The sequence below is a fragment of the Leptonotus elevatus genome, chromosome 19, assembly GCF_054856555.1.
Source record: "Leptonotus elevatus isolate MCC_2025b chromosome 19, RoL_Lele_1.0, whole genome shotgun sequence".
NCBI lineage: Eukaryota > Metazoa > Chordata > Actinopteri > Syngnathiformes > Syngnathidae > Leptonotus > Leptonotus elevatus.
In genome coordinates this window covers 8,992,975-9,011,082 of record NC_141257.1, presented here as the reverse complement: position 1 = coordinate 9,011,082, position 18,108 = coordinate 8,992,975, and the positions used below count along the sequence as shown (strand labels likewise).

Genomic DNA, 18,108 nt, shown 5'->3' with positions numbered 1-18,108 from the left:
TTCAAAACAACAAAGACAGACTTTCCACTGTTGTTCTAGAATTAGGTCCCATGTTTTGCCAATACTTTGACTCTTAGACTACCAACCCGCATCTTCCTTGCCCGAGGCTAACTTTCATTAAAATTGTAAGTCAAAAGAAGCCATTTGAAGTGGCCATCTTATCACGCAGGACCCTTATAAGCAGCTCATGCATTCTGAGCGAGTGTCCGTCGTCTGTGTGCAGCACGGGTTTCTCGCGGCAACAAATCCACACGCCTTCCAGCTCCCTCGCCATAAATAATAATACAACCTCACCCTGACAGGCCTGCACACATCACCACCCCGCTATGAGCCCTCACACATACAACATGAATACCTGGTTGATAATAAAGAGCAGCGGCTGCTCAACCAACTGACTGACCGACAGCCCAGGGGACAGCCTTTATCAATATTCAGATGATTCCACAATGCACTTGTGTTGCAGCTGGCGTAAAAACCATAGCGAGCTGCCGCTTCCACAGTAATGATGGTCAGAGGTCGGCATCTTCTATTAATTTCAGGCGGTCTTTATCACTGAGGGGGATGTCAGCGGAGATTATGCGATTCCAGGCGCTAATCCATTTTAAAGTCACATTGTTGCATCGCCGCTAAATCCTAACCGTTTTGAATTTGATAGATGTGCTTTCAAGAAAATTCATGTATTGTGCTATTTCCATAGACACTCTTCTGAGTTTTCCATTTGTGACACTGAAGAATTGAGATGATTCTTGTTACCCAGCTGTTGTCAACTTTGGATAACAAATGTAGAACTTTGAAAAGATGGTTATATATCATTTGTCATGCAATGACTGCATTGTGCTTTTGTTGTCGGAAAATGATCACAATTATTTTAACATCTACTCCTCAACTCCTGTCCATATTTTCGAGTTATTTAACAACACGCAATTGTGAAAAATACCATGTAGTCAAATTCTAATTGTAACCGCTCATTCTTTTTAAGCAAAGACGGGAAAAAAAAATTCTCTCATTATGCAGCTCAGAGTAGTTTCCATTTGTTTTGTCAGGACTTTGATGAGTTGGCCCTAATGAGCTAGCTCGCCTTATCATTTGTCCTTTTGGCTTCAATTTGATGGAGCGCGTTGATATTGTTGAACTACTTACTGGGCCGCTCAGCCCCGGGATTTCTCGTCTCCGGCGTTCACCCCACTTTTTAAATGAAAAACATATCAGATGGTTGCATATTCTGGATTGTTGGGCATTTAAAAACGGACACAAATGAAGAATGGCAATACAAAAATGTTTAAGGCGTAGTCGTTTGCTTTGGAGTCGCCGCGTATGCTCACACTGCACATTCTCTACGTCATCTTTTGCTTGTTATTCACCTTGGCCTCCTTGCCCACTCACTTTTGCTCATTTCTCGCTGCCGTGACCCATGGCACCATCACAACCGCCCTCACACTCTCGAGGACACATACTGATAAAATACAGACTTTACCGCAGGACCACGGTAGGTAGGGATTAATAATGTTACCGTACCTGACAAAGGACTGAACTTTTAATGATCAAATAACTGATTATTAAGTTATAATGAACCAGTGCAATAATTTTTAATGAAAAGGAATAACACAAACTTTTAAGAAGAAAAACGTCCAATCGTGCAATCAAATGTAAACATCACCAAATATGTTAAGTCTTGGCCCTAATTGGAACTAATTTTCTGAACCAACTCAAATCTTTGAGGCAGACATGCTAACCTTCAGTCCACCATGAACATGTATCTATGTGTCACCCGTCAACATTTCATGATATCGGAGTTTTTTTTTTTTTTTTGCATAAATCTGCTAATGTCTACTAACATGCTACTTATACATTTTCGTCTGAAATCCTACTAAATTCTTCTTTGCTCAATTTATTGTGTCTGTTTGTATTAGTATTCAAATTTTGGACACAGTTGAGGGTCCATTCATTCTATGCGATACCATGAATGCCAAAATGTACCTTACTGTGCTGCAAGATAAAGTCTTGCCAGTTATTGGTTCTTGGGAGAATTTTGAAGATTTCATTTTCATGCAAGATGGAGGTCCTTTCCCATTTGACTATTTTCGTTCATGAATGGCTGAACACCCACTTCCCGGGAGATGGATGTGTAGCCAGACAGGAGTCCCAACTTAACACCCGTGACCTTTTTTTCCTTGGGCTAAAAACTTTGGAAGAACGTGAAGGACGAACATGAAAAGTTGTGTTTTCCATCCCGAAAGAGTTTCTGTTTCATTCAGTTTATGCCATTCCTGGGCAGTTCGAGAAGTTTGTAGCAGATTCTGAAGCCCCAGTTTTGATAAAAATGCTAACTTTCCTCTTATGTTGAAAATAAATCTTACATTAAAGAAGCACTCGAGGGAAAAGAAAAAATCTAAATCCTAGTTAGTAATCAAACATTTTCATACAAAAAATTATTCTGTGCAAAATTGTAGAAAGTGTCTAATTAAACTCCATGAGGAGCTAATTTGTGGATTTTTAAGCTAGTCATAAATGTCAGCGTTGTGTTGTGAATTCGGTGTGCATTGTCTTTTCTGTCGTCCACACTGTCCAGCCTCTCTCCTCTTCACACCTCTTTTGTCTTGGTCATAGCACTAATTGGAGAGATAGTCATTTGGTGAGGCGGCTAGTGCACGAGGTCATTTTGTGGTTTAATACTATAAAGTGCCATGCATTACACGCTTTTGGTCGCATCCCTCCTTGCTTCCCGTTTTCTGTGGCTCCTCATCTTCGCAATCATTTTTATTTAACAGCCCGCACCCCCTTCCCATTTTCTCCCCGTCCCTCGTTTTGCACCGCAATTAGGCAAATCTTTGCTTGTCCAAGGACGTTTGGAAATGAAGACGTACGACTGGCGGTGTGTGTGCGCACCTCGTTTAACGTGCCGCGGTGTCAAACAATTAGCGTCGCAGATGTTGGCGTCAGGCTGGGATGAGCTTAATACATGCCGGTGTTCACAGCATTGTTAGTTTGCCTGTCAGGTCAGTTTGTGTTGTTCTTTGACAACTTCATTCCTGACATCACAGGTGATTTCTTTTTTTTTCACAGTGATGTAGCAACAGAACAAGGTAGCGCTTATGAAATCTGTGCATCTCTCTCGAGCAGTGGTTCTCAAACTGGGGTCAAGGACCCCCGATGGTCTTCGAGCTGCGGCTTGGTGGTCCACAAAATATGTATAGTTTAAAAACCATCACACACGGTAAAATGTCCTATTTTTCCGAGAGAAAAAGTTTTAACTTTTCAAGAATATATATAGTCCTATTTTTTTTAATGTTACAAGAATGAAGTTGTATGACACTGAAGTCGGAGCCAGTTTTGTTTTAGTCATTGCTTTTAGACCAAGCATGGCAATGAACTTTAATGACTCGCCATTAAACCCAAAATTCTAATCAACTCCACAAGGTCAGTCTTGTGATGAATGCTCTGGCATAACTGCATAAAAGATAGATTTGCATTTCTGTCTCTTCAGTAATTGTTTTGTTTAGACATTACCTAGCTCACTTGTGGAACTAACGAGAGATGAGCACATTTTTGGATGAAAGTACCAGTCCAGTCTGCCTTGCCTTTTATTTTGCTCCAACTTCTACATTCACAAACCGCGGTTACATTGCCAGCTTTTACCGGCATATAGTAACGGCATTCCCTGCACCTGAACAGTCACGTGGGGGTCCGCAGTGTGGGAATCGACTTGATGTTCTATTCTCAGATAAACAAGAAAAATAGAGACTCAGACAGTTAATTGGTTGTTTAATGCCAGTGGATCAGGCCGCAGGTATTAAGGGTGTACATGGAATAACTTCCTCCTCTGCTCATCTTCTTCCCCTCTTGATAGTTTTCCTTTGGGCACTTGCAATGTGAGAAGGGGCTAAGGTTGCAATGTCCTGGATAAGTAAAGTGTGTTCATGTCCACCTAAAAAGGATGAAATATAAAAAACGACATTTCTCACCAATCTGGACAGGTTGAAGTGGGTCACTGTTCTCCAGACACCATTTTGTTCCGCGGGCTGGGATGATACCATTTTAGACATTGAGTAATATGTTCTTAACCACATGCAGAGATTTAATACAGGAATTCTGTTAACGCGGTCCACAACTACGAACGCATCAACCCTTTAATAATGCAGTGGAGCAGCATTTCCCAACCTTTGGAGCCAAATTTTACATTAGAAAACCTTCAGAAATGACACAAAAAGTATGACTACTGAAATAATGATAAAAGCTGATTGACTAGCAGGAAGCTATGGTTTATTCTCTTTTATGTATGACCATTGTCAACAGGTGGATAAAAAGATATATGGCATTTAGTGTAATTTGTGGTATGCGGACTCCTTAGGAACAGAACTCCATTGTAAACCAATGGCCCCCTACATTGGATTCTGATACATAAACTTTTTTGTTTATGTAGCATTTTGTCAACCCTTTTGTTCTTTTTAAGCATTATGACATCTGTTCAGTAATCCTTAAGCTGGCATTTTAGAGATGTAAAACAAAATCACTTTAGCAAAACATTACTTAAGTGTCACATGCAGATTCCCCCTGAGGTTATTGCGTTCAAGCTGCTCCAATTGGCCGCTGTCAAAAAATAAATACATTTTTTTAAAAATCAAGTGGCGTTTGCTGACGTGCTCCTTTGAAACATCATTAAACACTTCCTCCGCTCTAATATGGAGCTCGCCCAGTGGTGGCCTCCTCATCAACCGGCCTGGGCCTCACTTTTGAAAAACCCTCTTGCGTATATCGCCAACACAGCCTTTATTGTCCAGCAATGAGATTTACTCTTAAGCTCCAAAGAGAGACGGTGAAGGGGATGTAGGGGGGTAACTGAATGTGTTGCAGTGATAGCATTGGCGCTGCCAGTCCAAAGCCTGCTGGTGTGGACTGTTACTATAAGCTTGCTTATGTGTAATGGAGCGCAAGGTGCACAGGGACAAACACCGGCCGTGTTCTATATATAAAAAGCTCTTTCAAGCTCCACTTGCTTGTTTACAAGTTTGTTGCTGTGCTAACCGTCGCTTAATGCTCGCTGACAGCAAATTTAAGACATTTTATTCTAAGGCTTGTGGTAATCCCTGATACATCTCCATTACTAATACACTTTGATTAAAAGAAAAAAAAACATGGTCATCCAATTGTTGTAGGATTTATTTGTGTAACATCGCTTTGCTCGAGAACAATTTATGATGTCATACAATTGTGTGTGAAGCTCACGTTCACCTGTAAAGGATAAGAGCGCTCCCTCAACACAGCCACACATGGCTTATTATGACACTTGTATTAATGCTGTAGAATACATTACCCTGACATTAATGCAGAATTCAGGCACAACCCTAATCCCATCGGATATATATCCAGGCAGAAGCGACGGTTTCCCTCGCAGATTTGCATATAATGCCGAGGCCTTGTTACCAAGTAGGTTATCTGTCAGGATTACGCAATGGACCGTTTTCATGAGCTTCAGCCAACAAGGAAGCTGTTGGATTTTGGGGACATCTCCATAGGCTTGAAGGTTTCCAAATTGAGGAAAATCAAGTCATTGTCTCGACCCCTGAACGCTCTGTGTGTGTGTGTCCACTCCACATTTCACTACTACATTGTTCTCAGTCTTTGCGTATGTTTTTAGCAATTATCTTTAACCGTGTATAATGTAGCAATAAACAAATCTATGGTTTCACTTTACAGGGACTTGAATGTAAATTCTTTATAATAAACTGTTTATTACTGTAGTGATGTCAACCGCGTTACTGATTTTGCAACTGCTACACGTTGGTGGAGCGACATTTTCCATTCTTCTTTCTCACTAATAATGTTATGTGAGCTGATAACCGTTGAGGAAAATGTATCGCCCCGCTGCCGTTGATTCATGTCAATTTTACAGAGCGCGGGGCCTGAGCTGTTTTAGTCTATTTTGTGCTATCAGCAGCAGCTCCTGCCATATAGCATATAAATATGACAGTAATATAGCATTTGTTGTGCTCCCTTATCTCCTATGACTTTCCCCCAGTCTTCAAAATGACCTACTTGTGTATTATTGAAGGTGAAGTTTGTGCAGTGTCTGTCGGTCCCCCAAAATGCTCGTCTGCTTCTGCCAAAGCCGTCAGTGGAAATAGTCAGGTCACCTTTACAGCCACTCAACACCAACCTGATGGTTCCATTAGGTTTTGCACAGTAGCTTGAGAAGAAGCATACGCCGGACACACAAGCACAAGCAGTTGATGGTTGGTAGCATGATTTACAAGGCTCGCTCACGTGTTAGATGGCTCCCAGATGCAGTTCGCGGCGCTGCGGTAACATGTGTCTTGTTGTCTAACAAGCACCATGTACACATTTCTTTTCCACGTGTGTCCGTGCGCGCGTGCAATGAAGAGACTGATCCAGCGTATGGGATATTTGACTTGTCAGTACGGAATTGAGTTAATTCTTCCAGCGAGTAGTCTTCTGGGCTGATTAAATAGTCACTGATTCAAAGTATGTCGTTATGTGTACGATATATGCTCCAGAGAATACTTGACTTTATCTTTACGTGAATCAAATGTAATTTCATTCTGCAAGAAAAGCCTCTTTTTGAAATCGGAGACTGCTGGGCGCCCTGATCTCTTTTCTGTTGCAAAAAATACTGGATTATTACCTTATTTTATGTAGAGAAATGTCCATATTTTTCTCTCTTACAGAACTGTAGTCTGGAATTGTATTTGTAAGTTAATGACTAAATTGCATTTTGCTGTAAAAATACAATATTTAGGATAGGGCGGCCTCCTTTGATGGTAGAGGACCGCAATAATAAAAACAGTAAGTAAAAAATAGGAAAATTGCACAATTGCTTTCTAATCTAAATGTTTTGTAAATTTAATACCATGCAAATACCCCAAAAAGCGATTATCTCAAGGAACTCTTGAAAAATTTAATTAGATAACTGAATCATCATAAAAAGGATTCTGTGATGTTAAAGGACTGATACATTTTTTTTAAATAAAAGTACACAATACATTAAAAAAAATTATTAAATAAGATATTTTTTTTTTGCATGGAAATGCCATTTTGAGTTTTCAGCTCATTAACATGAATTAAAATATCAACACTGTGAGTATGTTAAAATAAGAGAGTTCTTTTTGCTCAAATTATAAAGGAAAAAATTATACTCATTTCTCTTGCAACAGGTTTTGTGGTGATAAAGAACAGAAAAAATATATGTATTTTTTTTATGCTATGTTGTAACAGTGACATAAAAAGGAGTCACTGTTAAATGAATATTCCTAAAACTTTTTCAATCACATAGTTCCTCCACAAATTCAATTTGAGTGTGTTCATGTAATGAGTCAGCTTTTAAACGTCTGACATGTCGACAGGTGTTGTTCATGTTATACATTGTTGCTATAAAGCTCTCAGCATTGGAAAGAAATGTGAGCCCTTGATAAAAGAAGACATAAATATCACTTAGTGACCAATGCAATAAATATATTTTTTTATTTGCTCTTTGACATAAAGTTGATTGCACTCCTGTGCCCATTTGAGCCTCCTTGCCATGTCCTTAATTATGATTGTTTTCATCCAAATTGCTATTTCATAGTCAGATTAGGTATATATTTTTTTAATAGCAGGATGCAATTTCCTCCTTGAGGGTTGTGTGTGTGTTAGGTACAAATTGAAGCGTGTCATAGGTAGCTGAGAAATAGGTGTATGAGCTATGATTAGTGCATATGTGTGTCTGTCCTCTTGTGTTTTGATGTTTAGTGTAGCACAAAACCCGGCCGCTAGCTTTCTGCATACATTTTGATTCCACTCGTGTTGAAGTCTGTGCGTCCATCGTCCCATAAGGAGGCGGGGCAGCTGCGTGACCATATGCGAGTAATTTGGCTCGCTCGGAGAGAAGCTAAATTCTGATGACAGACACATTGTTGAGCTCGCGGAGGACTACACACACGCACATACACACGCGCACACGCACACACTCTCGAAGAGGAAGTGTACATCAATCAATCACCTGGCTCCGTCTCGCTACATGTGGTGAGCGTATGGTGTGCGCACACAACGCCCGCGCACACACGTAGTGTGCGTTGCCAGCGAGATGATTTGGATCCGTGCGTGGTCCCGTGTCAGAAAGCAACACATGTACCATAAAAAATCCCAATATTAGCCATGTGCTGTTTATTCCATACAACATGTTTGGAACAGGATGTTTAATCATCCCCACATTGACTCGGCGAAGGGTGGACGCAGGCTTCCCAGAGTAAATAAACATCTTAGCTTGCAAATATTTGAACTGTCTGCTATTTTGTCGCCGTAGTCTTAAAGTAGAGTGAAGGAAAGCACTTTAAATCTCTGCTTGGCAAAAACGTTCATGTCCCATTTTTAAAACATTGTTGCTAAACAGTAGCAACATTAAACAAACGGTTGTGGACGATTCATCATCTCCTGCCGGAAACTGTCTAAGGGCATTTGCCGTGTCATGGAAATGTACTAGAGCTGGCTGCTGCATGTGATCAGATAGCCTTTTGTGACTCGGTGATTGACTCGGCGAAGCAGCATGTGGCTCATGGCTCAAGGTTTTTCATTGTTCGCTCAATTCCAAGGCACTGTGTAAACAAGTAGTTGTTTTAATCGAGAGGTGGCTCGAGTTCAGTTGAAGGGTCACAGCAGGTGCTATGTTACTGTGAAGACCTTGCGTACTGCATTTCATAAACATGATTAAATCAATATATTCTTGCTTTTTTTTGTTTACATACAAAACAACTAACTGCACCAAAGTAGTATCGTCAAATGGATAGATATGAAATAATCAATGAAACTTAGCATGATTATGAGCAAGGTTATCCGCACCACAGATGGTCATTCCGTTAAATTATCTATATAGAACATGAGGAAAATTAACACTCAAATCAATTAATTATCTAGTTTTTACAGAGTCAGCAGATGTAACTAATTACTACCCGACGTGCTAATCACTAGTCCACCTTGCTGCCTAAATTTTCCATATTCACATGCTGTTTGTTGTGTATGTAAGTAGATTTTTGGATTATAAATCTACAGAATCTGTTGACCAAAATGTATGGTAAACCAACTGTGATTAATTACAATTAGATTTGCAATTAGTTTCCCCCCCCCCCCCCCCAACTCCATTCACATCCTTGCCTTGTCGCAAATAAGACATTTCCGGTGGGAACAAAATCTGAAAATGTAGCAGTGCTGAGCCCTGTCTGCTTTGTAGCCCCCCCCCCCCCCCACACACACACACACCCACCGGAAACAGATGCCTGTTGGAAGATGTGCTCGTGGCTCCATCTGCAACAGCTCGGAGAGTCCAGAACGGCCTCGGGTGAAGTGAAGGCGCTTTTGTGAAAATGTTTTCGCACCGGCTGCTTCGAACCCCTTGCTGCCCAAAAGAATGCTAAGCTCTCCAGTGTCTCCACTGTGTCAGGTACATAAAGCGACAAGATGGCGGCGTTGAAAGGAGAAGGTCCCGGCGGACCGTCAACAGAAGGAGAATGCCAAAGATGGCAGGCGCAAAGATGGAATTTTAGGGCATATATAGGAGTGAGAACATAATGGTGCTGTACTTCTTATTGTAAGAAATAAATGAACATCAATCCTAAATGTGGTGCCTTTTCCAAGGTGTGGCTATGGTGTTTGATGCATTAAAAAAAAAGTCAGTCTAAAATGAAATTGGGAGTGAAGATTGATGGACTGGCAAAGAAGAAAATAAAAGCGACTGAGTTTGTTGGCGTGGAGGAGGAATGCATCGTAAAGGTTGGCGACCTGGGGGACCACAGACCTAATGGGATGGAGAAACGCTGTGATTGGCTCATTACTGTGATGGAGCACGTTGCCACGCCAATTAGCCTGCTCACCTCACCCGCCTCTTTACCACGCTTGTATACTAATATCGTTAATGACTTACCTGCAACGCACTTCTTAAACTCCTCATCTTTATTTTTCTTCATCCATTTGTGTTGACATTCACTCTCTAACGTCAATCTTGTGTGTGTGTGTATGTGTGTTTTTTTTCCCCATCGTCCTCCAGCGGCGGAGAGGCAGCGGGGTCTTTTGCGCCAACTGTCTGACCACCAAGACGTCGCTATGGAGGAAGAACGCCAACGGTGGCTACGTCTGCAACGCCTGCGGCCTCTATCAGAAACTGCACTCGGTAAGACCACATCCTCGCCAACTGTACGTTACCCCCTTCAAACTTTTGGGGTCTAAGGACACCCTCATAATCATCATCATTTTGAAAAATAATCAAAATTGGGATTTTTTTTCCCCCCTCATCATTACTGCCTTTGTGATTTAATATGCAATAATTTTTTCAGGGTCCTCTTACCCTATTTTTTTAACAAAAAATAAATATAATTTCTGCTATTGTTATTATTATTATTATTATTATAAACAATATCTGATTTTTTTTTAAATCTCATAGGATAGATTTACGCTAAAATAAAGCCATATATATATATATATATATATATATATATATAATTACATATATATATATAATTACATATATATATATAATTACATATATATATATAATTACATATATATATAATTACATATATATATATATATTTATATATATAATTACATATATATATATATATATATATATAATTACATATATATATATATATATATATATATATAATTACATATATATATATAATTATATATATAAATACAGCCTAATGAGTGACTGAATGACAGTAGCCTTTCCAATTCGAAAATTGCATTCTTCTACATTGCAATGTTGATTTGTTTTTAATTGTTCAGCCCAATAGGAAACATGGTTCAGCTGTGTACTATACTGTACTCCGCGGTGGAATCGGGCTTCGGTCGTCCAAGGCGCCAGAAGACTGTGCATCTGTTCACCCTTAGCATAGCAAATAAAGGCAGCAAATTGTGCTCTCTTAAGATCTGTGGCACTGCGACTCCTGCTGTGGAAACATAATATTGTGGAAAGTATATTTGATTTGGCTGCCGGGGAGTCGCAGCGCTCAGTCAGCTTCCTCGGGAGCGCGAACCGTTGTGGCGTGATCCGAGCCGACCAGCCGTCTCCAGCCTGGGGAAAGACGATGGAAATCCCAAACTTAATTAGACGGCATGAATTACAGATGAGATAACGACACTCGGGTTCCGGAATCAGCCGGATTTCAAGCGTGGATCACCTCAGACGTGCTCTCGTGGAGTTTAGAGTCATTTCACGCATCAGTACATGTTTGCATATTGACTTTTTAAGATGGCCTTGTTCAACCGCAAGGTGCTTCCATCGCATTGTTGATTTAATAAACGAGCCGACTGCTTGACAATTACTGAATGTAGCTCAAGCTGTGGGTCGGGCTATCCAAATTGGGTCACAAAGCCATTTTTATTGGGTGACTGACTGTCAAAACTGCAAGTGGACAAAGATACGTTAACATTTCCAATAACTATTCTTGGAAATATTCATTCAAAGGTATTCAAAATGCAATTATCAATGTAACATATTTATGAGGAGAGCATTCAGCATCATGAAGTGCTCTCATGCATCCTTTTTCGATTTCAGTCTCATCGTTTTACCATTCTGAACAGAAATTAACACATTCAAGCTGATTCCACCTTTTTAAACCTATCATTTGAAATTAATCAAGAATAACGTTCAACCACTAAAACAAATTTTCTGTTCAGCAATGCAAATAAATAATTATACTGTGGCATTGTAATCTAGAAATAATCTTGACGAGTTTTACCGTTTTTTTGGGGGGGTATAATTGTGGTACTCAATTGTTGTTTTTAGGCCTGTTTATAAAATAAATATGGGGGGAAAGGTCAATAAACATTAAACCATTTATTTCAATTTTGTAGTATATGAAAATGTCTTAGAATATTGTCATCAGTAACTAAAAACAATACGTGATCCATTCTAGTTAGCTTGCGTGTTTGGACGAAAACTGCAGACGCACCAGTTTCAGAACTCCGCCACTCTCGTCCCATTCAGTCCCTCCCTCTCGGCTCTTGCCGGTCGCCACGACGGCCATATTTTACATGGCACGATAAAAGTTTTATTTGCTCGACACACATTATTAGCGAGGATCGCAGCTAGTAAAAACGCTGGCGTGTTGAGAGTGCACAGGGAGAGTTATGAATATGGAGTCGCGGGTGCGAGAGGGAGCATGTCACCGTTTGTCTTCACTCCGGCGACCTTTTGTCGCCTCAGTTTGCTCAATTTTGAAATGGAAAAGCGTTCTGTTGATGCCGTGAATCACTTTCTCCTTCTTCGGTTTTTGTTCACTTGTGGTTCATTGAAAATTCTTAATTGGCAATAGGTGAATTTGAGTGAATGACTGTTTTTGTATGCCCTGCAATTAAAAATAAGTTACCTTTAATAATGTTGTTTGTATGGTGTTAATCATAAATCACAGTAATTATATGTGAAGATCATGTTAATGATTTCTCACAATTATTATTTTCAATCACTTTAATAAGTTTTACAATTTAAGTTATCATATACAAGCACTCCCCCTTGTGGTCAGGGTAGGAACCAGACAGTAATTGAAATGATTATGTGCAGGAGATCCGGGTTCAACTCAACAGTTGGGTCAAAAGTAACCCAATTATGGATCAAAAATAGACCGATCCACTTTATGGGTCAAATTGACCCAACTTTCTGGGTTGTTTTATACAAAATGACCCAATGTTTTGACCCAAGTAAAAGGATCTGACTTAATATTTATGAGTTGTTTTACATTAAAAGACCCACTTATTGACTCCAAGTTAGGTCAAATTGACCCAAGTTAGAGGATCAGTCCATTTTTGACCCATAGTTGGGTTATTTTTGACCCAACTGTTTTTAGAGTATACATTCTCCGACGAGAAGTCACATTTGGACATTTTGTGTTTATTTTGTGTTGCAGACGCCCAGACCTCTAAACATCATCAAGCAGAACAACGGCGAGCAAATCATCCGCCGGCGCACCCGCAAACGCCTCAACCCGGACACGCTGCCGCCCGAAAACCCTGCCCACAAGCAGCAGCGCGCCACCGCCGACGAGCGGGTCAATGGCGACGAGTCGGACAGGAGCTGCGTGTCGGTGAAAAGCCAGCAGCAGCCATCGCCGCGCTCGCGTTCGCCGCGCTCCACGCAGGCCTTCCTGGCCAACCAGACCTTGGAGATACACCGGCGCATGCCGCCGCTGTTGCTCCCGTCGCACCCCGCCTCCTCCGAGGTGGTGGACGTGCTGGCCAAAGTTGAAGCGGGGAAAGTCGGCTCCGGCGGCAGCTCGGAAAGAGGAAGTCCCATTGAGAAGTACATGCGGCCGTCAAAACCGTCCAGTTACTCTCCGCCGGGCTCGCCCATTGAGAAGTACCAGTACCCCCTTTTCCCCGTGCCGCTCTCCCTCACGCTCTCGCCGGATTTGACGCCTGAGTCCGATTGGCTGCGCTTCTGGACCAAGTACAAGATGGCCGCCGCCTCAGGCATGGGCAACCTGGGTGGCACGGCGGGTCTGGCCAACAACGCGCACTACCTGGGCGCCATGGTGGCTCCGGTGCAGCACCACCCGCAAAGCTACGCGGTGCCTTACTGCGCCTCGCCGTATTCGCCACTCCCGCCGCCGCCCGCCCCGGCCCAATACCCGCCTCCACCTCTCCACCCGCAAACCTCGTCATCATCCATGGAAAGCGACGCACCATTGGACCTTGCCATACGACAACGGGACGCCACGGATTGCGTGGAAAAGAAGAAGCGGGAGTCGCCTTCATCGGAAAGCCTGAAAGTTGAGGCCGAGGAAAGCGGCGCCCGGCGGGAGGCGGAAGACGGGAACCCGTCCACCCGCTCCACTGCGGACGTCGCCACACAAGACGAACCCAGCAACCGCTGCTTGCACTGCGGTATCTACTTCCTGGACGAGGTCATGTACGCACTGCACATGAGTTGCCATGGCGACCAGGGACCCTTCCAGTGCGGCTTCTGCCTGCACGTTTGCGCCGACCGCTATGACTTTACTACGCACATACAGCGAGGCTTACACCGCTACACGGACAAAAAGACGCCGACGAAGGATCAGAATGACATCGCCGACGCTGCCGTGACGCCGAAGCATCTTGTTTTGGAGCCTGAACATCGAGATCTGGAACTGGGGCATCCAGATATGACGCTGAAGAATCAGGATTTAACGGCAGAGTTGACTTTGGAAGAAAAAGATGGAGGCGACGACGGCACAAAAAAAGACATTACCTGTGAGGATGCCACAGACGGAAGTGAGGAAGGTAACAAGATGACGTCCGACGGTGGCGAAGAGACGGAAAAAGGGGACACAGAGGGTCATTGATGTCCCTCGAGAATATTACATATGCTCCCGAAGGCGAGCTGTAGCGCACCTCCAAAAATAAAAAAAATTAAATAAAAAAACACACATCCCAATGCTGGAATAGAAATCACCCTGCGAAGTGCTGCTGGGATGGGAGAAAACTCATGGGGAAATGATGACGTGATGAACAGTTTTGACGGCATCAGAGCAACTTCACCGCTGTTACATCGGTACGACCTGCGCAAAAACCAAATCTGATTTGGTCTTGACGGGAATGTGTCAAGCGGGTGTCAAAGTGGATCTCGCGCGTCTTCTGCTGTTGGGCTTGAAAAACTCCCTCCAACAGCCAAGACTATTTGTTTCAGTGTGGACGCATCTATCTGAAACCAGTTGAAACTGCTCCAAAACGGTGCCAATCCGGAACCGAAGTGTTCTCCATGTCCCGTGTGGATGGAACCAAGTGACTTTATTTTGTACTTCCCTCCGTGCCATGATACTAGCTATGTGCCTGGCTGCCTTTGCCTGCCTGATAATAGAACAAAACAACAATCTATTAACCTGCTTAACATTTGTATTCAACAATAATAATAGTAATATTAATAATAATAATTATATTGTTCTATTACAAAAACATGCAATTTCATACACTTTTCTTATGTTATTTTGTAAAGGCAAATACTTGTTTTCAGGACTTGGTACTACAAAAGTAGTGTTTTGTTTTTTAGGTTTCTTTTACATTGTTATGGAAATGTAAATGAGTGTGTGTGTGTGCGCGTGTGTGCGTGTGTGAGGGTCAAGGGCGCGTCCGTCCCCGATCATGGATGTAAACAAAATGAAGGTTTGCTATTTCAGTCCTCAGGGGTCACGCGTGTTGCACACCAGCCCGCCTGCTTTTTATTTCTATTATTGGATTGTTTTGTAACTTGTACATTATGTAGCTGACGTCATGATGTTCTCACGTACGGGGGGGTCCTCGATTTACGACGAGTTCCGTTCTTACGGCGGCGAAGTAACAGAGCGTTTTTTTACTCGCAGTATTACTACGACCTGTCGTGTAAAATTACGACTCGATTCTCATGCAGTTGGAAATGTTCGATTTATTCAGGTCACCTGGCATATTTATTTGTGCAAAAGTACAACAAATTTAAAAAAGGGGGGAAAAAATACTTTTTTTTTATTACAACTAAGAGCATATAAAATGATGCCTTGTAAAATGATGACTTAAATCCCAAATTTCTTTAAAATTGTGGCTTTTTCCACATCAAATTTTAACATTATGCACGTAAATTGTATTTATTTTTAAAAAAATCATAAAATTGACTTTGTCCTGAAATATTCTGACTAACTATGACCGTGTAAAATGCCTTTTTCTCATAAAATTGAGATGTCTTCTAAAATCATACCTTTTTTCATAATATTACTTCATGTCTTATAAACTTACAACTATAATTATTCCAGTAACATTGCAACTTTTCCCTCAATCTATTTTAATTATTTTTCCTTAAGATTTTACTTTTTTTTTTTATTTATTGACTTAAAATTGCATCTTTATGTACAATAAATAAATAATAATTTTTTTTAATGTCGTGACTTTACGACTATGTCCATGTGAAATTGGCTTTCTCATCAAATGGCAACTAATCTTTCCAAATCATTTTTTTGTAACCTGCTTTAATCAATAACTAGCCTATGCTGGTGCAGTCGTAAAGTCGTAATTATAGTCTATATTTCTATGAAAAACACTTCAATATAAAACGGAAAGACAGTAAATACGCCATTCTTATTGCGCACCATCTGCAACCTCGTCTTATACCGGGACCATCGTAAACCAAGGACCCTCTATCTAGTCCATGTTCTCATTCTGATTTTGTTTTTTTATTATTATTAGGTCAACTTTAAGTGTTTGGGTTCAAATCAATAGTCAGTGTGCTACAGGTCACCTCAGTTAGTGTTACTGATACATTTTACTGTGCAATGACTTAACAGGAAATACCCTTCCATCCCATCTGCTTAATTTTTTTTTCTTACATTTATTATTTTTGTCGCGGTTATTTATCAGCAGAATATTTTTCTACTTCTCAACTGTTTACATTCAAAGTTGTACATAACCAGGTGGGAGGGGGGGGGGGGGGGGATCGTCACCCGCCTTGCTGCCTTAGTTTAAAAACAAAAAAAAGAGAGAGGAAAAAACACTATAGGACTAAAATGAAGGAAAAAGAAGCCTTAGAGTGATATTTTTCTATCCGTTGAATGAAATCCCATCTAGTGCCTGCTCACACTTTTTTCTACTCAACATGCTTCTTCCTCTCTGACTGGATTTGCGCCACAGGTCCGAGTGCACGATTCTGATGGAATGACTTTTTCAAGTGACACAATACTCCATACAGGAAATCAACCCGCAATGCACATATACCCAAATTGCACATTGATAACTCCACAAGCATGAAGAACAACATGGAGGTAAACCATCATACATGAATAATATAAATATTCAAATTTGCACTCTTAGCGTGACTTTCATTGATTTGAAATGAGGGTCACGTAACACATAACTCCGTAATACTCTAAAATGTTGTGAAAAAGTCAGAATTGTGCCACTTGAACATTCGGTGTAAATCCATCCTTTGTCTCAAAAAGGTACGTCATCAAAAAAAAAATGCCAACCCTCCATTCATTTTGTCATAAATCGACTACAGCAAAGCGCCTTATTGTCTTTGGGCGAATCCTTATTTCAGAATCCAAAGGATCTACTGGAGTTGAAGTCTAGCCATGATCTCAAGACAACGGCCGGAGCCAAAAAAACAAACAAACTTGCCGACCACGGCGGAAGTGCGGCCAAGATGGCGCCCACGTTTTCATCAATCACACGTAAGCAGTCGTGAAGCCGACATCTGTTCAGGAAAAAAAAAACATTTTGTTCGCTCAGCTAAAAGCCATATGTGGTGCTTACACATATTTAGCTGGACGTCAACACAATTTAGTAGGAAATCGTACTTCAGCGTGTGAGGTCACATGGCTCATTTATCCTAATAAGAGTCCACTTTTTTTCTTTTTTTACTTGGGATTTTCAAATAAATTAACAACTTGTTGACGGGAGTCTTTTTTTTTTTTACAAGTTTACAAACCTGCAATGAGGCCTTTTTCAAAATTCAATTCAGAGACGTTTGACACCAAAATAATTCATCACGGCTAAAAATCCATACTGAAGTTCTTCAGCGCCCCCACTAGGCAATGTGAAGCTCACATAGGACCAAAAAAAAAAAGTCATTACAAATGGAAACATTCCTCTTTTCTGGCCCGATTCACTGATGAAAAATGGGGGGAAACTCCAAATCTCACCCCTTTGAGCTTTGTAACATTAGCACTAGTGGGGTGGGGGGGGGGGGATACTAGTACAGTACATGGACCTTAAGCTGGGCATCAAGGATAATGAATAAATGCTTTGTTGTGCGAAATTCTACTAAATTGTAAATAAAGTAGGTAAGACCAAATCAAGGTCACACTGTGCTTGCTGCTTGGAAGACAAAGTCTAAAAAATCAAATTTAAAAATAGCTTGATTCCAAAGTTCACCTTTTATTGCAAAAAAAATAAAATTGCGAAAATCCTATCATGCAATAATACGAAAAAAGGTATTTAAAAAATAATAATAAAAGGATCATTTCAACCATGGGAAGTGGATGTGTAGGGGTGTGTATTTGTTTGTTTGTTTTGTTTTGTTTTGTTTTTGGCGGGTGATCAAAATGGTCATGTTTACATTTTGGAAATGTAGCAAAGAAATGAAGTGACAGGGAAAGACTGGAGGGCTTCTTTTCGGAAACA

The 18,108-nt window shown here is 41.0% G+C and overlaps 1 protein-coding gene across 8 annotated transcripts in view; it reads left to right on the top strand.

Moving 5' to 3' along the window:
* The window catches only part of trps1 (trichorhinophalangeal syndrome I), a 160,002-nt gene extending 143,607 nt beyond the window's left edge, over window positions 1-16,395 (top strand). For all 8 annotated transcript variants that reach the window (XM_086063259.1, XM_086063263.1, XM_086063256.1 and 5 more), the window contains 2 exons: window positions 10,031-10,153; window positions 12,894-16,395. In XM_086063259.1, the coding sequence (XP_085919385.1) occupies window positions 10,031-10,153; window positions 12,894-14,309 (1,539 nt within the window). In that variant the 3' untranslated portion in view covers window positions 14,310-16,395. The remainder of the gene's footprint in view (window positions 1-10,030; window positions 10,154-12,893) is intronic.
* Window positions 16,396-18,108: the final 1,713 nt, after the last annotated feature.